The following is a 26,505-nucleotide window of genomic DNA, read 5'->3' on the forward strand; positions in this document are numbered from 1 at the left end:
GAGTGATATACATTCTCTACCTTATTTGAAGATTTTGTGAGAAGGCCTTGCATAGTATGCATAGATTAAGCACTCTCCCCCCTCCCAGCACACAATCTAATGCTAACTCCTTCCTGTTTATCTTGATCCCTACAAGCATTCTAAAAATGTAAACCAGGAGGAGTGTGGTAAAGTGGTAAAGCAGTTGACTAGCATGTACAGGCTCTGGGTTCAGTCCCATTGCCTGCAGGGATGGGGGTGGCGCACACAATACAAGATAATTTATTTGCTTGGTGTAGTAATATACACCTCTGATCCTAGCTACTCAGGAGGCTAAAGTTGGAGGATCCCAAGTTTAAGGCCAGCATGGGCAGCAAGACCCTGACTGAAAATTTAAAAACAAGGAGGGGGGGCGGTTGGGGATGTAGTTCAGTGGTATAATGCTTGCTTAGCATGCTCCAGGCCATAACAAAACACAACAAAAAACATCAGGTGTCCAGGGACATACTCCATTCTACATCCTCCTCGAAGAAAGAATATCCGATAGGTAGGTAAAACACTGTCTAGCTCTTGGCCCTGTACTTTCTATTTCTTAGCATTTACACAGCATCTTCACATTTCCAAAGTAAGGTACCAACATTTATTAATCCTCACAACACCCCTGTGAGGTAGGTCAATATGTCCTTTATAGTAGAGAACAGAGGCAGACGTCTAGCAACCTGCTCAAACTTGCTTGAGACCACAGGGCTTCTGGAGAAGGACTACAGCTGAATCCAGAAGCTAGGTCCCAACATCCCACCACTGGTGGAAACTGCATGGGCATATTCTTACCAATGAAGGTTACATGAAGGACAAAGTACATAGCTCTCTCAGCCAACAACAGAAAAACCAACAGTTCAAATGGCATTGGGGAACATGTCAATTAAAAAGACAAAACATTAACCGGTACATGAGTGAGGCAAGAGAACATGCTGCTGAGAAAGGCTGGAATCGTGACTGGCAATAAGACAGAGACCAGGTGACCAGGCAATCTTCAGAACCATTTGGGAAAATGTAAACAAATCAGGAACCCATTCAAGGGGTGACCAGCTCAAATGCCTGAAGTTAGAAAAAGACAGTGGAAAAGTCCAACCACTCAATCTAACTTTAAAGTAGAAATGACAATAATGTTCATTCACATTAGAAAGGCCAATATTATTTGTAATGTAACTACTCACAATTAGTATCCTATATGCACACCAACTTTCATCCCAAATAGTCCCTTTTCTTCACACGCAACAACTGTCCTTATAGCAGACTTTTCCCCTTCTACACATCAGTCTATATACTGGCATAACTACCAAGTGGCTCAATAGCATACATCTCATGGTTAACTGGCTGAGTTAGGGACGGAATCCAGAAAAACAGACTGCATGCTGCATGCTGCTCCTCTCCTGTCTTTGCCCAGTTCCACCTATGAAGTGCACATGGGTGAGCAGTTCATTCTTTTCTAAAGGGATTAGTGAACCTGGTTCAATATGCCATTTTAAAAGAAATAGGGGAGAAAAGGAGAAATCAAGACCTGCACTGTAAAGCATAATACCGGAGTAGATTTATTAGAACTACTCCAAAATTTTAGAGTGATACCATGACCACAAAGTTAAAAACGATAACTGTTATCGCTGGTTATTTTACAATAATTGGTTTAGTCTACAAGTTTAAGGCAAACATACAAATGCATTTGCTTTTCTTCAGAGATCATACTTCTAAAGATTACATAAAGTCTGGCCCAAACCTTTTATGTTGATTAATTAAACGTAAGTTTGATTAAGATGCTTTACAAGAATGAATGAAATAAAGTATACAATGCTTTTTAAAAATGAAATTTAAAAAAAATTCAGAAAGGCAATCTTTATCTCGTTTGAACAATGTATTTTAAAAAGGTTAAACTTCAGAAATTATTTAAAGGTAAATAAGATTGGCAGCCATAAGGAATACTATTTATAAAGTAAACACAGTTATAGAGGCTACTTAAAAATAAAGACCAAACTTTGGGCTTCTGAGTAGGACGACTGCACGGTGACAGACCACCGTCTAGAGGAGCAGAGTGCAGCCTCACATCACACAGATGGGCATTGCGGGTACACAGCGCTGCTCCACTATTTCTCAGAAAAAGAAGAGTAGATGCACTTTGTCAGCTGTTTTGTTTTCAGTGAGCATAAATGCTTTAACATCATTAAGAAAACAAAAATAAGATTTAAAGGAAGGCAGCCCTTTTTAATAGGAAGTAGAATGTGGCTTATGTGTCTCCATTTAACACTGCCAGGCAGTTCTGCAGTAACTGGAGGTTACCCTAAAAAGAAAGAAAAAATAAGTTATGAATGTCTTTAATTCAAAACAGTTTGAAAACATCTTACTGAAAATATACATGATTAGAAACCAAACCATTTAAAATTTGTTAAGATACCAGAATTTTGCAAACAGCCATTCTTTACAGTCAAATAAAGGTTTAAAGACAATAAAAAAAAAAAAAAAAAAAAACAGATACTTCAGTAAATTTCTATCTAGACCAATATTAATGGTTTGGATTATCTGACATGTTCTAGTAAGCATAAAATATGCCTTTTGTGTCTTAAGTTTAATTATTGAACTTGACTCCTAATTTTACGACAGGTTTTATTGCTTCCTTTAGCTATACATACATTAGCATAAATGTACAATTTTTTGTAAACACAGACCACTTACAAAAGTATTCTATAAAATTATCCCTTGTACCTGCAACCCCTGGGTAGAACCAATGAACTTGCATCCAAATTTATAGATAATAAGGACAAAGACGGTTAAGTTACATTAATATGCAAAAGGGGGTGAGGGACAGCTCTTCCTTACAGAAGAAAGTCAACTACAATGGAAAAATGATGATGGAATTAAAAAAAAAAAAAACAACAACCATTTGGGGCTGGGGCTATAGCTCAGTGGCAGGGTACCCTAACCCTAACCCTAACCCTGCATTTGCCTAGTATGTGTGAGGCCCTGGATTTGCTCCCCAGCCCCATCCAAAAAAAAAAAAAAAAAAAAAGAGGGAGAGACAGAAAAAGGAAGAAAGAAGAAAGAAAGAAAAAAAAAAAGCTGGACACTGCAATCCTTGAGACTTGGGAGGCTGAGGCAAGAGGATCCCAAATTTAAGGCCAGCCTCAGCAACTCAGTGAGACTCTCAGGAACTTAATGAGACCCTTTCTCAAAATATAAAACAAAAAGAAGGACTAGGGATGTAGCTAAGTGGTACAGTACTAAAAAAAAATAAAAGCAGCAGGGCATGTTGGCATATGCCTATAATCCCAGTGATTCTGGAAGCTGAGGCTCATAAATTCAAGAACAGCCTCGACAACTTAATGAGACCCTATGTCAAAATTTTAAAAAAGGGGTAGGGCTATGGCTCAGTGGTAAAGGGCCTCTGGGTTTAATTCCTAGTACCCACACACACACACTCAAAAGGAGGAAGGAAATCGACATTTGGCAACTATCATAAAAAAAAGTGATTCAGGCAAGAATCATTATTTTTTTGGTGGGGGGTGGGGTGGGGTAGGTGGGACATAATACTGGGGATTAAACTCAGGGTATTCTACCACTGAGCTACATCCCCAGACACTTTTGTGGGGGTGAATGAGTACTAGGGATTGAACCCAGAGGCACTTTATCACTGAGCTACATCCCCTACCCTTCTCATATTTTTGATACAGGGTCTCACTAAGTTGTCCAGACTGGCCTTGAACTTCCTACATCAGCCTCCCAAGTTGCTGGGATTACAGTGTAGCACCTAGCTTTCATCAATGGATCCTAAAAGCAATGTGGAAATACACTGTCAATACTACAGTTACTAGCCATAAGTAACTAGTTTTCATCAATTAAAATTAAATGAAGTTAAAAACTCAGTTCTGCAGCAGCACTACCCATATCTTAAGTGTCTGACAGCTAAAAGTGATCAGTGGTCATCATACTGGACAGTGCTGATTCTAGAACACTGCTATTACTGTACAAAGTTATACTGGAAAGTACTGGTTATGGGATATTTATATAGTCCCAAAGTACTTCTCTCCACAGAATACCTCCCTCATAACTACAAAGTATAAAGTATCTTTCTTTGGGGGGTGGGGGTGGGTTGGTACTGGGGATGTGGCTCAATGGTTAACCCTCCTGGGTTCAATCCCTGGTATAAAAGGTTTTTTTGGTTTTTTTTTTTTTTGTATTTATTTTTTAGTTACAGGTGGACACAATATCTTTATTTTATTTTTATGTGGTGCTGATGATCAAGCCCAGTGTCTCACACATGGTAGGCAAGCGCTCTACCTCTGAGCCACAACCCTAGCTCCCCAATTTTTTAAAAAAGTTAGTTTAGGGGTTTATATTTTGTCCATGGTGAGCCAGAGTCTGTCTTTCTCTTTCTCTCTCTCTTGCTTCTTGGTGCCATGACCTGAGCTTCTTTCCTCTGCCTTGATGTTCTGCCTCAGCTCAAGCCTCAAGGAATAGAGCTGACCATCTCTGGACTGAGACCCCTGAAACTGTGAGCCCTAAATAAACTTTTCCTCCTCTAAAATTGTTCTTATTAGTTATTTTTGACACAGCAATGAAAAAGCTAACTAAACAGGAGTATTCTATAAATAGTCCTGTACTCTTCAAAAATGTCAGTGGAGAAGCTGGGGGTATAGTTCAGCAGGGAAGCATGTGCTTAGCCTGGGTTAGATCTCCAGTGCGGGGAACAATAAGACTATGTTCAAGAATACAAGTGATCTGGCTCTGGGGTTGTGGCTCAGGGGTAGAGTGCTGCCTAGTACATGTGAGGCCCTGGGTTTGATCCTCAGCACCACATAAAAATAAAAAAAAATAAATGTATTTTGTCCAACTACAACTAAAAAATAAATTATTTTTTTAAAAAAAGAATACGAGTGATCTAATCTAGCTTGCAGTTATAACTGGATTTCAATCATGTGGCAAGGCAAAACTATAATAAGTGAAATCCAAAGTAGTTTCCAACCACCTTACTGTACATTTTACTAATATCTAGTATTTTCAAAACAATTTATGTGGATTCTACAATGGAATCAACTGGGAAGGGCAGGGATAAAAGATGGAACAAGTTCCATAAAGGGCATCAAAACAGAGTGGAAGAATTACTTTTGGGTTTTCTTTAGCACAGTAGGGTAACTAGTGTTTGTTTAATCTACAACAACAAGATGAGGAGGTCCATGCCTACAATACCAGCTGCCCAGGAGGCTGATGCAGAATGATCCTAAAACTGAGGCCACACTAGGCAATTTAGTGAGACCCTTTTCTCAAAATAAAAAATAAAAAGAGGGCTGGGGATATAGCTCAATGGTAAAGTACCCCCAGGTTCAAATCCCTGAACCATAAAATAAATAACTATGTTTCAAAACCAGTAGAGTATGAAAATTTCCAATACATAAAAATGATGAATGTTGGAGAAATGGAAATACTTATTACTGATTTCATTATTTTACATTGTGTACATGTACTGAATTACCATAATGTACCTCATAAAGATGTACAAATCTTATAATTTAAAAAATGGGATTGTTCAGATTTTCAAAAGCATTTAAGAGAATCTGAATACAATGAGCAGGGTCTAGGAAACAGGAGGCAGGAACAATGTCCAGCTACAAAAGTGGCAAGTAGCTCCTGAAACAGCTCAAGACATGGATGAGGAAGATGAGCAGAAACAAAAAGAGAAGAAACTAGAGAAGCTAAATGTGAAGGCCTGTGGGAAAAGACCCCTAGGCCACAGGAGAAATTAAGAAATCTGTCAAAAAGTAAGTAGTTGTTTGAGCCTGAGATGAAGATGTGTGACCTTGATTTCATTCATATTTAAATATCTGAATTCCCTGCTATAGTATCTTTTGCCCCCTAAAGCTAGAATGAAGTGTTATCTTGAAGTCTGTTGCAAATTTAAGAATAAACTTTTGTTTAAAAATAGTGGGGTAGGCAATGGAATATTACTCAGCACTAAAAAATAACAGGATCATGGCATTTGCAGGCAAATGGATGGCATTAGAGCAGATTATGCTAAGTGAAGTTAGCCAATCCCTAAAAAAACAAATGCCGAATGTCTTCTCTGATATAAGGGGGGTGACTCAAAATGGGATAGGGAGGAAGAGCATGAGAAGAAGACTACCACTAAATAGGGAAGAGAGGTGGGAGGAAAAAAGAGGGAGAAGGAGAGTTGCACGGAAGATGGAAGGAGAACCTCATTGTTATACAGAATACATATATGATGTTGTGATGAGAAAAAGAAAAAAAAAGTGTGTCACATTAGATTGGATAGAGAGAAAGGAGGGGAGAGGAGGGGAAGAGTAGGGGGGATAGGAAGGGCAGCAGAATAGAATAGACATTATGATTGATATATGTACATTCCATGTATGTATTATATGTCAAAATACATTCTGCTGTCATGTATGACTAAAAAAAAATAAAAATAAATCATATGGTTAAAAAAAAAAAGAAAGAAAAAAAATAGTGGGGTAGGGAGGGGGAGTATGGGAGGAATAGAGAACTTTATATAGGGCAGAGTGGTTAGAGGGGAAGGGAGGGGGCATGGGGTTATTAATGATGGTGGAATGTGATGATCATTATTATCCAAAGTACACATATGAAGACAAAAATTGGTGTGAATATACTATGTATACACCCAGAGATATGAAAAATTGTGCTCTATATGTGTAATAAGAATTGTAATGTATTCCACTGTCATATATAAAATTTAAAAAAATAATTAAATAATAAATAAACAAATAATATAGAGAAAGCCAGCCTCAGCAATGGTGAGGTACTAAGCAACTCAATGAGACCCTGTCTCTAAATAAAATACAAAATAGGGGTGGGGATGTAGCTCACTGGTGGAATGCCTCCAAGTTCAATCCCAGGTACCTGCCCCCCATCCCCACAAAAAAAGAATGGGGGAGGGGGAAGAAATTTGAATACAGAGAAAAACTCATTTCAAAAGGTTTATAAAGGTACAGAGTCTAGAAACCAGAGGCAGAAATCAGCAAACTTTTTCTGCGAAAGACTAAACAGTAAATATTTCTGCACTGGAGAGACATTTGGTTTCTGTTCCAACTACTCCATGGCATAAGCAGCCAGAGACAAACTCGAATGAATGGCTGTGTTCCAAGAAAATCTTATTTACAGATACTTAAGTTTGAATTTCATGTAATTATCACTATTCTTCATTTGCTTTTAAACAAACATTTAAAAATGTGAACATCATTCTTGGCTCACAGACTGTACCAAAACAGACTAGTTTGCCAACCCCTAATCTACAAAATTTAATAATTTTTTTGGTTGTGGTGATGGTGGTGCTGTGGATTGAACCACAGCCTTGCCCGTGCTAGGCAAGTACTGTACCATTGAGCTACATCCCCAGCCCTTACAACAGAATTCTTGCTAGTTCAAATCTCTTTAAAAAAAGAATAAAACAGTGGACATTAGAAACCAACACAGGTTCAATAAGATTAAATCATGCCAAGCTTAACAAAACATTTGTGGGAGGGGGGTTACTGGGGAATGAACCCAGGAGTGCTTAACCACTGAGCCACATCCCCAATCCTTTTTTTTTTTTAAATATAAACAATGTAGATGGACACAATCTATTTTATTTATTTATTTATTTTTATGTGGTGCTGAGGATAAAACCCAGTGCCTCATGCATGCAAGGCAAGTGCTCTACCACTGAGCTACAACCCTAGCCCCCCAATCCTTTTTATTTTGAGACAGGGTCTTGCTAAGTTGCTGAGGGCCTCCATAAATTGCTGAGGTTGGCCTGGAACTCGGATCCTCCAGCTTCCCAAGTTACTATGATTACAGGCATGCACCACCACACCTAGCGAAGAATTAACATACTGAAAAAGGTATCATTATAAGCCAAGTCCAGCCAGTGCAATATGGCAGTGAAAAAAGCTATCTTGGCTCAGATGTAATTCACTGGTAGAACACATCTTGGTTTTCTCAAGGTCTTGGGTTCAATACCTATCAACACAGAAATAGACACAAAAGCTATCTTATAAAAAAAGGTACCTTATGTAAGGTCTAAATTATAAAAGGGGAATTAAATTTATCTTCATTACTTTAGACCTATTCATTAGTTGATGCAGATCTGTATTCCTTATAGGGGGTTCCAAATACCTTGGTACAATTTTTAGGTTTAAGAATTTAAGAATGTAAATGCTCTAATCTATCAAAAAAATTACACTTAAACTGGGTGTGGTAGTACATTTCTGTAATACCAGTGACTCAAGAGGCTGAAACAGGAGGACAGCAATTTGGAGGCAGGCCTCAACAATTTAGCAAGAACCTGTCTCAAAATAAAAAATAGCCGGGTGGAGTAGCACACACCTGTAATATCAGCAGCTCGGGAGGCTGAGGCAGGAGAATTACCAGTTCAAAGCCAGTCTCAGCAAAAGTGAAGCACTAAGCAACTCAGTGAGACCCTGTCTCTAAAGAAATACAAAATAGGGCTGGGGATGTGGCTCAGTGGTGGAGTGCCCCTGAGTTCAATCCCCAGTACAAAAAAAAAAAAAAAAAAAGGGGGGGGGATGGGTGGGGATATAGCTCAGTAGTGAAGTACCTTTAAGGGTTAATATCCTTAAAGGATATTAACCCTTAAAGGTACCTATCCTTAATAATAAACATTATTGGTTTAACTGACCCCCAAAAAACAAAAATGACAACAACAACAACAACAAAAAAAAAAACCTAAAAGTTTATATTAATTTCTTGGAGAAATTTAAATACATTTTGTATTTATAGTCTCTCTAAAGATAGAAATGTTAAATAAACATTTTTGGTTTATTCTTTTTAAAATTTCTTTAATATAAAAAACTTACAATGCTGGGGGTATAGCTTGGTGGTAAAGTGCATACCCAGCATGTGTTCAAACCCCAGAACCACAAATACACAAAAAAAAGTTCCCAAAACCGTGTGTTCACCATCAACAATTTTCTTTCTTTCTTTTTTTTTTTTAAAACTAAAAATACTTAGAAAAAAAAAAAAAAAACTAGTTAAAAAATATTTTCCTGTTAGGTCCTAGATTCTTTCAGAGCAATATTCTTGCTTGAATTAAATAATCTTTAAAATATTTCCCAATTCTGAGATTATCTATTTTTAAAATTACCATAGTTTGAGGGCTGGCATTATAGCTCAGTTGGTAGAGGGCTTATATTGCATGCACAAGGCCCTAGGTTCAATCCCCAGCACCACAAAAAAAATAAATAAATAAAAATAAAAAAAATACCATAGTTTGAGCCAAGCTTTATCTTTATATTACATGCAAGAAGAGGTTGTGGCTCAGAAGTACAGTGCTCACCTAGCACATGTGAGGCACTGGGTTCAATCCTCAGAACCACATAAAAATTACAAATAAAGTTACTGTGTCCATCTATAACTGAAAAAAAAATAATAATAAAAAGAGGTTTACTTCAAAGTAAACAAATACCAAACAAATACCAGAAGGAAGCCATTTATTTACTAAAACCAAATATTTAACAGGGTGGGGCATGCCTATAATCCCTGCAACTCAGAGCAATTTAGCAAGATTCTGTCTTAACAAAATAAAGAACTGGAGATGTAGCTCAGTGGTAAAGCACCTGAGTTCAATCCCTAGTAAAAAGTTAAACCAACTATTTTGAAGCAGTGTAATCATCTTGGAAAACATAATTCTCATTCAAAAACAGTTCTTAGGATGTCCTCATAGAAGGTAACTATCATTATAGGATTATCAATTTTATAACTGACTCAATTTTAAATGTCATGTCATTTAAATTTATTAAATCTTTTAACACAATACTACCTTTGCATGCTTCAGTTCTAATTCTGCAAGTTCCACTAAATTTTTTCTAAATGCAGCAACTCTTCTTGTCTTAAAATCTATAAGTTCTGTGAACAACAACAAAAAAATAAATTAGAGTTAATTCACATAATAATCATGAAGCATATCTTGTGATTAAAAGGTAAGTTAACAGTACCTTGTTTTGCAGATTCAGATATTTTTTCAAACTTCTGACAACATAATTGTTGGGAAGTTTCAGCCTGTAGAACATCTTTATTTTTCGCTCTTGCTTTATCCAGTGCTTTGTTAGCATTTTCATAATCCACTAGTGATCGAGATCTTCGGTAGAGGAGATCCTATAAAACAATGTATCATAATGTATGATGTTATGTTTCTAGTAGTTTCACTCTACTATCTCCACTACCACCACCTCCAGATATAAAATTATATAGTGAATAATACAGTTACTTTTTTGTTTATTTATTCTGTTCTGACCCAGGACCTTGCACATGCAGCACTCTACCATTGACTGAGTTACACCCCCAGGCCATAAATGTCTTTTTTAATTAACATCTTTACTGAGACATAATTCACACCATACATACCATTTAAACTACAAAATTTAAAATGAGAAATTATACTCCAATTGATTTAAATATATGAATTGCCAAGATCATTGTAATGTCATGTGTAGCTAATAAAATAAACAAACTACAAAATTTAATGGTTTTTAGTATGTTGACAATTATAAAACCATCATCACAACCAATTTTAGCCCTGGGCAACCATTACTCTGCTTTTGTTCCCTTCACTTTTTCTTTCTTTCTTCTTTTTTAGCACTCTGAAGCCTAGCATACGCTAGCAAGTACTGTATCACTGAACTAAATACTTTGCCCCACCCCCCAACCACTGGTTGGTTTGTTAGAGACAGTATCTCAATAAGTTGCCCAGGTTGGCCTCAAACTTGCAATCCTCCTGCCTCACCTCCTGAGCAGCTGGGATTACAGGCGTGCAATACGTGGCTATTAATCTAGTACAGATTGGTCTATTCTGAACATTTCATAAAAACTGAATCATATAATATGCATCTTTTGTGTCTGTGGCTTCTACCATTTAGTAAATTTCAAGTTCATCCACACTGTAACATAAATTAGTTACTTCGTTCCTTTCTATTGCAAAATACTATTTCATTATACAGATACGTTTGTAAGTTGACATATACAATATTTAAGTTTATTAATTAATGTATTTATTTTTCTAATACTGGGATTGAATCCAGGAATTTGAGACAAATTCCCAGCCCTTTTTATTTTGAGACAAGATTTCACTAAATCACATAAGCCAACCTCAAACTCATGATCCTCCTGCCTCAGGCTCCTGAGTTACTGGGATTACAGGCATGTGCTACAGTACCCAGTGACAATTTAATTTTAATAGAGTTTGTTTTATTTTTCTCACTGGTTGATAAGCTTAAACCATTACCTAACTAATCCAAGATCAAGAAAATTTATGTCTGGGTAGTATTCTAAAAGTTTTTCAGTTTTAGCTATTTTATATGTTCTGTTAGGAAGGGGTCAAATTTCATCCTTTTGCATGTGGCTATAGCTGTCCCAGTATCAGCTGTTGAAATCATTTTTTTTTGCGGGGTGGGGGGGGTGGGGGGTGCGCGCAGAGAATACCAGGGATTGAACTCATGGGCACTCAACCACTGAGCCACATCCCCAGCCCTATTTTGTATTTTATTTAGAGACAGGGTCTCACTGAGTTGCTTAGCGCCTCCCTTTTACTGAGGCTGGTTTTAAACTTGCAATCCTCCAGCCTCAGCCTCCAGAGCCACTGGAATTATAGGCATGGGCCCCCTCATCCAACAAAATCATTCTTGTCCCTACTGCATTATCTTAGCAATGCTGTCAAAAATCAGTTGACTGACTCAGTAAATTCAAACTAGAAGGAAATTTTCCTCAACTCAATAAGAAAAAAATCTCCAAAAAACATCATACTCAATGGGAGAAACTAAAAGTATTCTGCTAAGATCAGAAATAAAACAAGGAGGATGTCTCTTCTAATCACTACTTTCAACACTGTAAAAGTCCTAATTAATGCAATAAGAAAGAGAAATAAAAGGCATACAGATCAGGAAGAAGAAATAACACTGTCTTTGTTCATAGGCCTGACTGTGCAGAAAATCTGAAATAAAGGGAAAAAAAAAAATCTCCTGGAGGGAATAGGAGCTAATAAATGATTATAACAAGACTGGAGGACACAAGGTTAATATATACAAAAGTAAATCACTTTTTTTTGGGGGGGGGGTACTGGGGATGGAACTCAGAGGCACTCAACCACTGAGCTGCATCCCCGCACTATTTTATATTTTATTTAGAGACAGGGTTTTACTGAGTTGCTAAGCACCTCATCTTTGCTGAGGCTGGCTTTGAACTCCAGATCCTCTTCACTCAGCCTCCTGAGCCACTGGGATTACAGGCTTGTGCCTCCACATTCTTACATATCGGTAATGAACAATTGGAATTTGTTAAAAAAAAAAGAAATTACAGTAACACTCCCCAAAATGAAACAAAATTAAATACTTAGACATTTATTTCATAAAGATATACCAGATTTGCATGAAGAAAACTACAAATCTCCGATGAAAGAAATAAAAGAAGCTGGGTGCAGTGTGCATGCCTGTAATCCCAGTGCCTTAGGCTGAGGCAGGAGGATTTTGAGTTCAAAGCCAACCTCAGCAAAAGTGAGGCACTAAGCAACTCAGTGAGACCCTATCTCTAAATAAAATACAAAAAAGGGCTGGGGATGTAGCTCAGTATTTGAGTGGCCCTGAGTTCAATCCCTGGTACCCCACCCCCAACCAGAAAGAAAGAAGAGAGAGAGAGAGAGAGAGAGAGAGAGAGAGAGAGAGAGAGAAAGAAAGAAAGAAAGAAAGAAAGAAGGAAGCTAAAGCTAAATAGATAGATATTCCATATTCATGGACAGAAAGACTCAATATTTTCAAGATAGCAATTCTTTTTCTTTTTTTAAGATAGCAATTCTTTCAAACTTGATTTACATATTCAATGCAATTCAATCAAAATCCCAGCAAGTTACTTTGTAAATGTCAACAAACTGATTTTAAAGTTTAAACAGAGAGGCAAAGAACCTACAATAGCCAACACAATATGGAAGGAGAACAAAGTTGCAAGACTAACATTACCCAATTTCAAGTCTTACTATACTACAGATGGTTTTGTATGATGAAAGAATAGACAAATAGATCAATGGAACATTGTTTTAGCAACATGGTCAAAAACAGCCCAGAAACAGAACCACACAAATACAGTCAATTGATCTTTTCACAAAGGAGCAAAGATAAGACAAAGAACAAAGAGATTTTTCAAAGAGTTCTGGGTTTGTTTGTTTGTTTTTTTTTTTTTTAGTACTGGGGATTGAACCCAAGGACACTTTACCACTGAGATGCATTCCCAGTCCACCGCCCTCTTTTTGGGGGTGAGAAAGGGTTTCACTAAGTTGCTGAGGTTGGCCTTAAACTTGTGCTTCTCTCCTGCCTCAGCCTCCAAATTGCTAGGAATACAGGTGTATGCCACAACGCGGTAATAAGAGGTTCTGAAACAAATAAAAATCCACATGCAATAAAAAATGTTTAAATTTTACTTAGATTTTACACCCTTCACAAAAGTTAACTAAAATGAACCATAAACCTAAATATAAAAGGAAAGGCTATAAAACTCCTAGAAGGGCTGGGGGGTATGGTAGAACACTTTCCGAGCACTAATGAGGCCCTGAGTTTGATTCCCAGCACCAAAATAAGTTTGTTTTTTTGTTTGTTTGTTTTTAAATAAAAATTTTTCTGCAAAAGATGCTCCCTAGAAAATGAGAAGACAAGGGGATACAGCTCAACTGGTAGAGTGCTTGCCCCACATGCACAAGTTCAAACCCAGCACCACATTAAAAAAAAAGAAAATGAGAAGACAAGTCACAGACTAGGAAAAAATATAAACAATCCAACTTAAAAATGAGCAAAAGAGGGCTGAGGTTGTGGCTCAGAGATAGAGCATGAGCCTAGCATGTGTGAGGCACTGGGTTCAATTCTCAGCACCACATAAAGTAAAATAAAGACACTGTGTCCACCTATAATTAAAAAATAAATATCAAGAAAAAAATGGGCAAGAGACACCTTACCAAAAACAAAACACAAGACAGATCAGCATATGGAAACATGTTTCACATCATTTTAGAGAAATTTGAATTAAAATACAAGGTAACATGCTTATAATCCCAGTGACTGGACTGGCCAAGGGAGGTTTGCAAGTTCGAGGGCAGCCTCAGCAACTTAGTGAGACTCCAACAACTTAGATCCTGTCTCAAAATAAAAAAAAAAAATAAAAAGGACTGGGGATGTAGCTCTGTGGCAAAGTGTTCCTGGGTTCAATGCTCAGTGAAAAAGAGAAAGAGAAAGAAGGAAAGGAAGGAGGGAGGGAGACAATGAAATACCACTATATATCTATTAGAATGGCCAACATCCAGAACACTGACAATATACACCAATGCGGGCAAGGATACAGACATTGCTAGTAGAAATGGTACACCAACTTTGGAAGACAGTTTGGTGGTTTCTTTTTTTTTTTTTTTTTTTTTGAGAATTTTAATATTTATTTTTTAGTTTTCTTGGCGGACACAACATCTTTGTTTGTATGTGGTGCTGAGGATCGAACCCGGGCCGCACGCATGCCAGGTGAGCGCGCTACCGCTTGAGCCACATCCCCAGCCCCAGTTTGGTGGTTTCTTACAAAATTAAACAGTCTTACTCTATGACAAAGCAATTTCACTTAAAAAAAAATTTATCGATGGACAGCATGCCTTTATTTATTTTTTTATATGGTGCTAAGGCTCGAACTCAGTGCCTCACACATGCTAAGGAAACGCTCTGCCACTGAGCTACACAGCCCCAGCCCAGCAACTGCACTCTTTACTTACACCAATGAATGTCTTTACAAGCCTGCACACCGGTATTTATAGCAGCTTTATTTATAATTGCTAAAACTTGAAAGCAACGTACATGGTCTTTAGTAGATGAATGGATAAGCTATGGTATATCCAAATAAGGAAATATTACATATCATTAAAAGAAATTAGTTATCAAGCCAAGAAAAGACAACAGAAGAAATTTAAATGCTTATTACTAAGTGAAAGAAGTCAATCTGAAGAGGCCACATGCTGTATGATTCCAATTACATGACACTCAGGAAAAGCAAAACTATGAAGACAGTAAAAGATAGGTGGTTAGCCAGGTATGGTAGCACATGCTCATGGTTCCAACTACTCAGAAGGCTGAGGCAGCAAGATTATTGAGCCCAGGGTTCAAGACCAGCTTGGGCAACACAAACCCTGTCTTAAAAAACAATCAATAATAATAAAAATAAATCAAAAAAATAAAATAAATAAAAACCATATCAGGCTGGGGATAGAGAAGATGAACAGACAGAACATAGCACATTTTTAGGTCACTGAAACTATCCTATATGATACTATAATAATGGTACGTCTATACCTTTTCCAAACCCAAAGAACACACAAAATCAAGACTGTAAACTATAGATTTTGGCGGGAAGCCATCCATGAAATACATGAGGACCTTCTCTTGGCATGGAAGCCAAGGAGGGATAGGCCTGGCATTGGGAACTTCTAGAGGCTCTCCTGCAGTGACAGACAGCCAAAAGCATGTGACCTTCCCCTCTGCTCTGCTAGAAAGGTTCCTCATAGTAGCACTAGAGATGGCATAACCCATTAATGACTGAACAGCCTACCTTTAACCTTTTTTTTTTTTAAGCTAGCTGTTGATGGACCTTTATTTTATTCATTTATTTATATGTGGTGCTGAGAATTGAATCAAGTGTCTCACACATGTGAGGCAAATGTTCTACCACTGAGCCACAACCCCAGCCACCTTTAACCTTTTTTGGAAAAGAACATTTTATAGAATCTCTTCAATGTCTCTGGATATAAATAAAGCAGGCACAGGCCCCATTTTGTCAGGAGCCTGATCTGTCTGGTCAGCTTGCCAGTCCTGCCCCTGCTTTTGAAACTACTTTTTATGTTCTACGGTTCTATTTTTCCTAGCTTTTATTTCTCAGCTAGCCCATTCCACTGAAGGGAACCCCATTCCCACCACCAGGGTGGGACATGGGTGGGAGACTTTGTTGCCTGGTCTTTTTTTTTTAATATTTATTTTTCAGTTTTCGGCAGACACAACATCTTTATTTTATGTGGTGCTGAGGATCGAACCCAGTGCTCCGCGCATGCCAGGCGAGCGCGTTACCACTTGAGCCACATCCCCAGCCCTGCCTGGTTTCTTTCATTCCGTAAATAAAACAAACAAAAATAAAGTGGGGTCATTTATTCATTTGCCACATGTTGGGGCTCATGCATGCTAGGCAAGTGCTCTACAACTGAGCTTCATTCCAGCCCCAAATTACTTTTAAGTTCATCACATAGTTTCATCTTATCTGTAGCTCATTCCGTTTTATTGTTGAGTGGTATTCCATTGTATGCCAATAGCACAGTCTGTCTAGACATCTGTGTTGTTACCAGTTTAAAACTACTACAAATAAAATCGCTGTGAAGGTATGCATAGAAATATGACTTCACTTCTTGTGGGTAAACACCCAGAAGTGATATAACTTGCTTTTGTTTTAAATTAAGTCTCTGGTTAAGTGTTTACAATGTATATTAAATAAGTACATATTTGTTGTCTTGTGTAAAATAAAACAATATACTTTTTTTTTTTTGTACTGGGGATTGAATCCTGAGGCCCTTTACCACTGACCACATCCTTGGTCCTTTTTATTTTGACATAAGATCTCACTAAATTGCTAAGACTAACCTTGAACTTGTGATACTCCTGCCTCAGCCTCCAAAGATGCTTGAATTACATGCATATACCACAGCACCCAGCTGTGGACCATATACTTATAAGTGTCTAAATACTCAAAATTAAAATTAAAAGGTTTTTGATTATTTGATAAAAACTGTCAGCCAGGCTGGGCGAGGTGATACACATCTGTAATCCCAGCGGCTCAGGAGGGTGAGGCAGGAGGGTCACTAGTTCAAAGCCAGCCTTAGCAACTTATCAGGGCGCTATAGCAACTCAGTGAGACCCTATGTCTAAATAAAATACAAAAAAGAACTGAGGGGCTGGAGTTGTAGCTCAGTGGCAGAGTACTCACCTAGCAAGTGTGAGGCACTGGGTTCTATCCTCAGCACCACAAAAAAATAAAATAAAGCTATTGTGTCTACGTACAACTAAAAAGTATATATATATATATATTTTTTTTTTTTTTAAAAGGACCAGGAAGTGGCTTGGTAATTAAAGCGCCCCTGGATTTAATCCCTAGTACAAAAAAAAAAAAAAAAAGTCAGCCAGGCATGGTGGTACATGTCTATAATTCCAGTAGCTCTGGAAGCTGAGGCAGGAGGACTGTAAGTTCAAAGCCATCATCAGCAACTTAGCAAGGCCCTAAGCAACTTAGTGAGACCCAGTCTCTAAATAAAATATATTAAAAAAAAAAAAAAAAACCTGAATGGGGATTTGGCTCAGTGGTTAAAGTGGCCCTGGGTTCAATTTCCAGTACCAAAAAAAAATCAATACCTCTGATCAGATAGGAATTTCTGTAGAATATCTTAAGTTTTTAGTGCTTTGTAGACATCTATGTTAAAAAATGTTTTTGAGGACTGGAGTTGTGGCTCAATGGTAGAGTATTTGCCTGGCATCTGTGAGGCCCTGGGTTCGATCCTCAGCACTGCATATAAATAAATAAATAAAATAAAAGATCCATTTATAACTAAAAAAATATTTTAAAAAATGTTTTTGATTACTAAGAGGTTTTTTGCACATAGCTTTCTAACAAGAAATGTGAGTTGCCCTAAAATTAAGCATGTTTTTGTTTCATGGTGCTTTCATCCTCGATGGAGGACTCATACAAACTTCATTTATGTTTTTGCAGGAGTTTACCTAAAGAAATATACCAAATTTTTGGTTTTAAATTTCTAGATCATATTATATCAAAGGTTTATAAACTTTTTAAAAAATATTTATTTCACAACCAACAATAAAAATTAAAAAGAATATATATTTATTTCTTAGTTACAGACACAATATCTTTATTTTATTTTTAAGTGGTGCTGAGGATCGAACCCAGTGCCTCATGCATGCGAGGCAAGCACTCTTCCTCTGAGCCACAATCCCAGCCCCAAAAAGTTTATAAACTTTTATGTGGGATTCCCTGATCTACAATTCCAAGAGGAGAAAAAAAAATTTACATTTGAAAATATAATATCCAAAAATAAGCCATCCTTTAAACAGTTTAAGTCCAGCAACCTGTAAAGAAACGAACAATAAAGTTACCTTAGCCGCTTGAGATTCTCTTAAGTAATATTTCAAAAGGTCAGAAAGTTTGAGGTCTTCATCAGCAGATACTCTTGCTTCTATTTTCTGAAAAAAGGGGGGAAACTGGGTATGAAATCAATAAATCATCACTCAACATTCTCATTAATAATTACGAAAAAAATTAAAGTTATAAATAACTGCAGTATCTGTTTGTTTTATCTAGCTTTCTTTCCTTTTTCCTTCCTTCTAGTTTTTTGCTTTTCTTTGCAACTCTGACAAAATGTTTTGTATGTGGTGCTAAGGATCGAACCCAGGCCGCACGAATGCCAGGCAAGCGCGCTACCGCTTGAGCCACATCCCCTGACAAAATACGAACAGAAAAATCAGATCAATGACATTAGTGAACTTATAGAAAGATTTTATATCTGATTCCAGTTCTTGGCTACAACAGGTGTCAACATCAATAGCTTCATTTATCTATTTATTTCAATGGCAAGTGCTATGTACATATGATTTTAAGATAACAAAGGCTGGCAATGGCAGATTAGATAATTCAAACCAAACCTTCTTAAGTAGAAAATCTGGTCAAAGCATTAATAAAAAGTACTTGAGGACACCAAAGAAGCATCAAAATGTAGTAAATTGAGCTGGGATGGAAATGGGAAGTAGCCATGCCAGACTTAAAAAGATGAGAACTCTTTGAATCTGGAGAGACCTAGGATAAGAGAAATGTATAATGTCAATCAAATGCAATATCGGGCTTCATTTGGATTCTGACTCAGACTACACTGTAAAAAAGCTACTTATGAGATAACAGGGAAAAATCTATACACTGGGCATTTGGTGACATAATCATGGATAACAGTAAGGGCCATATTAAATCTAATAATTCTTATCTGTAAAAAAGGAGAGATGTACACAAAAGGATACAAAACAGAATAAATATGTACTATTTTTAAACTTTACTATAAATATGAAATTATCATCAAAAGTTAAAAACAAACAAAAAACCCTACATGCACACCAGCAAGCTGTGGAATAACCTGAATGTTCTCATTCATTCTGCTAGAAGTATAAATTGGTACAATCACTTTGGGAAACAAATTGGCAGTATCTACTGAAGCTTTACATATGAATACTTTATGATCCACCAATTTGCTTCCTAGTTATATAAACCAACAGAAATGTATACTGGAGTTCTGCCAAGGATATACAATTGTCTTTTTTAAAAATATTTTTGGTTGTAGATGGACACAATAAATTTATTTTATTTATTTTTTATGTGATGCTGAGGATCAAACTCTGTGCCTCACACATACTAGGCAAGCGCTCTACCACTGAGCTAAACCCTAGCCCATACAATTGTCTTAACAGTAGTATCTGTAAAGAATCCCAGACCCGCTGGGGGCAGTGGTGCTCGCTTATAATTCCAGCTACTTGGTAGGCTAAAGCAGGAGGATTGTAAATTCAGGGCCAGCTTCAGCAATTAGTGAGATCCTACTGCCTAATAAAAAGAACTGGGGATGCAGCTCAGTGATAAAGCATCTCTGGCTTCAATTTCCAATATACAAAATAAGAACCCCTGTTGGGCACACTGGTGCACACCTGTAATCCCAGGGACTCTGGAGGCTAAAACAGGAAGATCACAAGTTCAAGGCCAGTCTCAGCAACTTAGACCCTGTCTCAAAATAAAAAGGGTTGGGAATGTAGCTCAGTGGGAGAGAACCACTGAGTTCAAGCCCAGTATCACAATCAATAACACCGACATACAGAACCCCAAACAAACTATACAAATGACTACCAACTAAAAGTAAAAGAGATAAATTAATGGAATACTATACAGCAATCAGAAAAAAGGAACTACATGTATGCAACAACATGGGGATCAATGTTGAATAAATAAAACTAGACATAAAGAATACATACTACGTAAGCATTTATATAACAGAAACAAAATAAATCTCTAGTGTCAGAAACTAGGAAAGTATTCCTTTTGTGGAAAGTGGTGTCTTATGAGGTAGGTGAAGAGGGGCAGGGCATTCTGTGAAGCTGGTAATGTTTTATTTCTTGATCTTGGTGTTGACAACAATTGTGAAATTTCACTGAGTCACATATACACTTCTGATGTATATATGACTATTTATCTAATATACTGCAATAGAAGGTTAAAAAAACTTGAAGCTTCTAAAAATTACTACATTGTGGAGAAATAAACTTACGGAATCCTTTTTCTTTTGAAGTGCTGGGGATTAAAACTCAGGGCCCTGTTCATGTGAGGCAAGTGCTCTACCACTGAGTTACAAACCCAGCCCAGGAATTTCTTACAAAGTATGCTAAAAATTTATTTAGATTGATAATAGTAGATAGTATGGGTGTTTTAAATTATGACTCCCCTCCTACCATTGAAAAGTAGGCTGCATGCCCTCACCCCTTAAATCAAGGTTCTTAGACTGACCAGTGGTAAGCACTGTGCCCGTTTCCAGGTCTCAGCTTTAACAAACCAGTAGCTTTCAATTCCTGTTATATGGGGTGGCTCACTTCTAGAAACTAAACACCAGGTTGTAAAACACAAGCAGTCTTGTGGAAAAAGCCACATGTATATGGGACGGCTTCTCCTAGCTCCCGCCCCCCAGCCACCTAATGCGGTAGCGAGGTTTACAGAAGAGACTAGCAAGAGAGAGAGAACACGCCAGGGAGTGGGCTTTTATTGGGGAACAAAAAATTCCAGGGAAAATCCCATTCAATGAAGGTTAAGGGGGGCAGCATCCCAAGGTCAGGGGCGATGACTGGGTCTTTGGGGCAGTGGCAAGACACGCCTCTGCACGGACAAGCCCTCAGACCTGGAGAAGGGTGGGGAATAGCTCTGACACAGCTGTGTCTAAGCGCCTCTCGCCCAGCCAGGGAGGTAAATCAAATCACATGCGAGGATGGCCTCCCACACTGTACTGTAGTCTGAAGGTTCTTTCTGCCTACTGTGCTCCTTCCTTTCTATTCTTCACAATATATCTCTTGTACATCTAATCCTATCTTGAAGTCTATTTCTCAGCGTACTTGACACAATTATATTTTGGGATAGGTCTTTATGCTTTTTATGTAAATGCACAGAAAACCACCATATATTCCTAGAAGATGCTCAGTAATACAAACATGAAAGGGATAAGAATGGCATTATGGATATGAGGGTGTCACCACCTACGCATTTGTCCTTTGTGAGAAAGTTTCTTTTTTTTTATCCCTACTATACATAACTCAATTGGCAGATTTCTATACTGGACTGGCAACCACTTCTCAGCTAAATACCATTAAACAGCTGAAAAACATTTCCACTGTTTTATCAACTGTTAAATATTGTCTAGACTCTAACAGTAAATTCTTACAGTAAATTATTACTACAGTGAGTACAACTTTACCATAGTTGTATACTTGCCTTGTATTGATAATTTTTTTTTTTTTTGGTGGTGCCAGAGATTGAACCCACGGGAACTTAACCACTGAGCCACATCCCCAGCACATTTTATTTTTAATTTTAAGACAGGGTCTTACTAAGTTGCTTAGGGCCTTGCCACATGCTGAGGCTGACTTTGAACTTGTGATCCTCCTGCCTCAGTTTCCCAAGCTGCTAGGATTACAGATGTGCACCACCTTGCCCATGAAACTATTCATTTTTGTGGGGAGCGGGGGACTACTGATCAAACCTGCAGCTTCATAAATGCTAAGCATGTAACAACTCCATCACTGAGCTACACCAGTAGGCCCAACACTGTTTTTACTATTTATTCTGTGGTGCTGAGATAACACTATTAATTTTTAAACCAGCATGTTACAGAATATCAAAAGCAACATGGTCCTTAATTTTTAAATTTTTAAAAAATCTTTATTTATTTATTTTTATGTGGTGCTAAGTATCACACCCATTACCTCACACATGTGAGGCAAGTGCTCCACCACTGAGCCACAGCCCAAGCCCATAATCCAGTCTTTTTTTTTTTTTTTTAATTTTTTAATACTTATTTTTTAGTTTTCGGCAGACACAACATCTTTGTTTGTATGTGGTGCTGAGGATCGAACCCGGGCCACACGCATGCCAGGCGAGTGCACCACCGCTTGAGCCACATCCCCAGCCCCAATCCAGTCTTGATATAGTTAAAATGAATCTAAGACTTCCTCTGAATTTACAAAGCTCCAGAAAAGGATTGATTGTTCTTCATAAAAAATAAACTAGGTCTTCTTTTTTTTTTTTTTAAGTTGTCTATAGACTTTTATTTTATTTATCAAATGCAGTGCTGAGAATTGAGCCTAGTGCCTCACACATGCCAGGCAAGTGTGCTACCGCTGAGCCCCAGCAACAGCCCCAAACTCTATCTTCCTAATGAATGTTTTCTTTTATACAAATACCAAAACTCTTTAACAAAAACAACTTCCTGAAAAACTCTCAGTGGAATTAAAATCTATCATAATCCTGAAATATATTCATCTTCCTCAATAAATTAAACACAACTACAAGTTAAACATTACTATATGCAGAGATTTAGATCCTCAAAGGCTTAATTACCTTTTTGAAAAAAAATTATTATGGTAATAATACATGACACAAGATGTATCCTTTTAGCAGATTTTTAAGTATACAATACAATATTGTTCATTATAGTACAGATATATCACTATGCAGTAGATCTCCAGAATTTAGTACTTACTCTAGTTTTATCAAACAGTTCTGAAACTTTGAGGAAAAACCTGGAAGGGAAAAATATTTTCATCAGAAGCTACATTTGAAATAATTTCCCACATCAGATATTTACAGAATATGTTCCCAAACCATTTCATTAATGAGCATTATTGTTTCCTAATATAAAAAATTCAATGGTCTTATTAACTGGAGACTTCATTTAGTTCAGGAAAAACCTCCTATACTTCCACCAATATAACACATTACTTGAAATCTGTTACAGGAAATTTCCCCATTTCATTTCAAGACACAATCTAAGCCATATACCAAACTTAAAATTTATCTTGATATTCCTTCAAGTAATATATCACATAATACTAAATAGAGGCTGTACTTTCAACATTATTACAGAAATACAAAGCAATTACACTGAAAGAGACAAAAGGTTGACTGACAGTACTGAAGCTGGAGAACTTCTTAAAGTTACTGGAGAGTTATGTTTTACATTTTTGATACTGTAATTGAATCCAGGGGTACTTTACCACTGAGCTACCTCTCCAGTCCTTTTTATTTTGCAACAGACTCTCACTAAGTTGCTGAGGATCTCACTAAGAGGCTGAGGCTGGGTCTCAAACTTGGGATCCTCCTGCTTCAGTCTCCTCTGAGTTTCTGGGATTACAAGCATGTGCTACATGCTCAGTGATAGTTTTATTTTAAACATTTTCAAATATAGCTACTTTGTTTTGAAAAGTAATGAAAATGAACAACCAATTCCTAGCTCAGAATTAATTTTCCCTTTACTAAACAGTCTGTCAAATGCTGATATCAATTAAAAACTATCTCGCCTGGCATGGTGGGCTCACCTATAATCCCAAGTGGTTGAGAGGCTGAGGCAGGAGGATATCAAATTCAAATGAGCCTCACTAATTTAGCAAGGCCTTGAGCAACTCAGTGAGACCCTGTCACTAATAAAATATAAAAAAGGGCTGGGGATATGGCTCAGTGGTTAATCGCCCTTGGGTTCAACCCCTGGTACCAAAACAAAACAAAACAAAAACCAAAAAACAGTATCACAGGGACTAGGTTTATAGCTCAATGGTAGACTGTATGTTCAGCATATTCAAGGCCACGTGAAACTATTAAAAAGCATTCTGTAAAATACATAATCATAAATGGCATGATAATTGGATTAGGGCAAACTACAGAAAGCAAAACCACAATTTAAGCCAGGTGCAGTGGTGCACACCTGTAATCCCATTGGCTTGGGAGGCTGAGACAAGAAGATCAAAGCAAGCCTCAGCAACCTTGAGAGCCTAAGCAACTCAGTGAGACCCTGTCTCTAAATAAAGTACAAAATAGTGCTGGGGATGTGGCTTAGTGGTGGAGTGCTCCTGAGTTCAATCTCTGACACCCCTCCCCTCCCCGCCAAAAAAACACACTATTTAATAAACTTTGTTTTACTGAACACAACTTGCCTTAACAGATTGTTTGATAGCATGGCAAGGTTTATTTTTTTCTTCTTATCAAAGACTTAAGTATTAATTCTTCACATGTCTATAATTCCAGCAACTTGGGAGGCTGAGGCAGGAAGATCAATTCAAAGTCAACCTCAGCAACTTTGTCTCAAAATTAAAAAAAAAAAATAATAAAAGGGTTGGGAATATAGCTCAGTGACAGAATGCCTCTGGGTTCAATCCCTAGTACAAGAGAAAAAAAATTTTAACTCTTTGGCGAGATAGAATCTTCATTATTGTAAGTTATGATCTCTTGCTTTGTTCCAAATATTGGCCCTTAAATGTGTACTAAACACATTTAGAGAAGAGGAAAGTTCAAGAATATGTCTTGAAAAAAGAAATGAATTATGAAACATTGTTTTAAAATGTATTTGAAAAAAATAAATAAATAAAATAAAATAAAATGTATTTGATCTAAGTGTTGTGGTGCATGCCTCTGGCTATTCCAGAGACTAAGGCAGAAGAATCACAAGTTTGAAGTCAGCCTCAGTAACTAAGCAAGATTCTGTCTCAAAATACAAGAAATAAAACAGCTAAGGTTTAGGGACTGGGGTTGTGGCTCAGCGGTAGAGCGCTTGCCTAGCACCTGCGAGACCCTGGGTTAGAGCCTCAGCACCACATTAAATAAATAAATAAATAAAAATAAAGGTATTGACAACTACAACCAAAAAATAAATATTCAAACCAAAACAAAACAAAACAAAAAAAAAAAACAGCTAAGGCTGGGCCAGTGGCGTACACCTGTAATCCCAGTGGCTCAAGAGGCTGAGGCAGGAGGATTGTGAGTTCAAAGCCAACCTCAGCAACAGCAAGGCACTAAGCAACTCAATGAAACCCTGTCTCTAAATAAAATACAAAATAGGGCTGCGGATGTGGCTCAATGTTTGAGTGCCCCTGAGTTCAATCCTTGGTCCCCGCCCCCACTCCCAAAAAAACAGCTGGGGATGGAGCTCGATGGTAAAACCCTTGCCTAGAATGCACAAGTCGCTAGGATCAATCCCCAATATCATAAATAAATAAATAAGCAAACAAATATATATTTGAATTATTTTTCAATAAACAAGTAATATTATAGGAGCAACTAAAATTAACTAGTTAAAACAACTAGCATAAAGTCAATAAAGAATCCCAAGTTTGAGGCCAGGCTCAGCAACTTAGTGAGGCCCTAAAGAACTTAGCAAGACCCTGTATCAAAATAAAAAAATAAAAAGGGTGTGGATGTAGCTCAGTGAAGTGTCCCTGGGTGCACTTCCTTCCCCAGTATGGAAGGAAAAAAAGTCCAAGCTCCAATGAAATACACACACACACACACACACACACACACTCACCCCAACTCCTGTATATAAAATTTCAAAATAACATTTATTATTTATGATAAACAACACTAAAAAATTCTCTAATACATAAATATCCCACTTTCATCTAACAGAAGATTGTAAATACTAAAACTACATACTAAAGCTTATTTTATTTTTCAGATTTAAAAAATATTAGATAAGAAAAAATGAATCAACTCAAGTTTATAAAAACATTTCTTATTATCAATGCTTTGACAAAAATATTCCAAAATGCCTGCCTAGAGATTACAAGTATGCCAACAAATTATTTTGCTTATATCTAATAATGTTTTTAATTAGAATCCTTACTTGCATATATCTGTAGAATCCTGAGTTCCTAAAGCATATAATGAAGAACCAATTCTATTGTAATCATCTGCAGCACCTATGGAAAAAGTTTCAAAAATATATTTGGTCATTAATTTAAAAATACTGACTGAACAGCTATCTGCAAGAGATACACCAAATCAAGTAAAGGAAATAACACAAACAACCATAACAATTCAGTGGATATTATATTGGGTATATGTGAAAACTGCTTTAAGAACAGAGGAAACAGATGATTCCTACTTCAGTAAGTCAAGAAAGGATTTACAAAACTATAGAATGAGCTGGAGTTTGTATGATGAGCAAATCTTTACCAAACAAAAGGATAACATTTTGCATAAAGGGAATAAGAGAAATACATATCATAAAGAAGAATAGTATATTCAAAGAGCCTGGGGTGGGACTGCAGGATGCATAGGGGAGTGAATGGAATAAAAGATCATATAGGCCATGATAAGAGTTTAGATTTGATC

At 37.2% G+C, this 26,505-nt stretch overlaps 1 protein-coding gene across 1 annotated transcript in view; it reads right to left on the reverse strand.

Annotated features, from left to right (window-relative positions):
* Positions 1-605: 605 nt before the first annotated feature.
* The window catches only part of LOC124096121 (sorting nexin-6-like), a 31,544-nt gene continuing 5,644 nt past the window's right edge, over positions 606-26,505 (reverse strand). Inside the window, exons 2-7 of the mRNA XM_046449678.2 lie at positions 26,015-26,090; positions 22,883-22,922; positions 18,207-18,293; positions 9,990-10,149; positions 9,815-9,900; positions 606-2,311 (exon numbers count right to left, since the gene is read on the reverse strand). Coding sequence (XP_046305634.1) covers positions 2,258-2,311; positions 9,815-9,900; positions 9,990-10,149; positions 18,207-18,293; positions 22,883-22,922; positions 26,015-26,090 — 503 coding nt within the window. The 3' untranslated portion in view covers positions 606-2,257. The remainder of the gene's footprint in view (positions 2,312-9,814; positions 9,901-9,989; positions 10,150-18,206; positions 18,294-22,882; positions 22,923-26,014; positions 26,091-26,505) is intronic.

Source organism: Marmota monax, unplaced genomic scaffold (genome assembly GCF_021218885.2).
Source record: "Marmota monax isolate L192 unplaced genomic scaffold, Marmota_monax_Labrador192_F-V1.1 WCK01_AAM20220418_F8-fsc01147, whole genome shotgun sequence".
Classification (NCBI taxonomy): Eukaryota; Metazoa; Chordata; class Mammalia; order Rodentia; family Sciuridae; genus Marmota; species Marmota monax.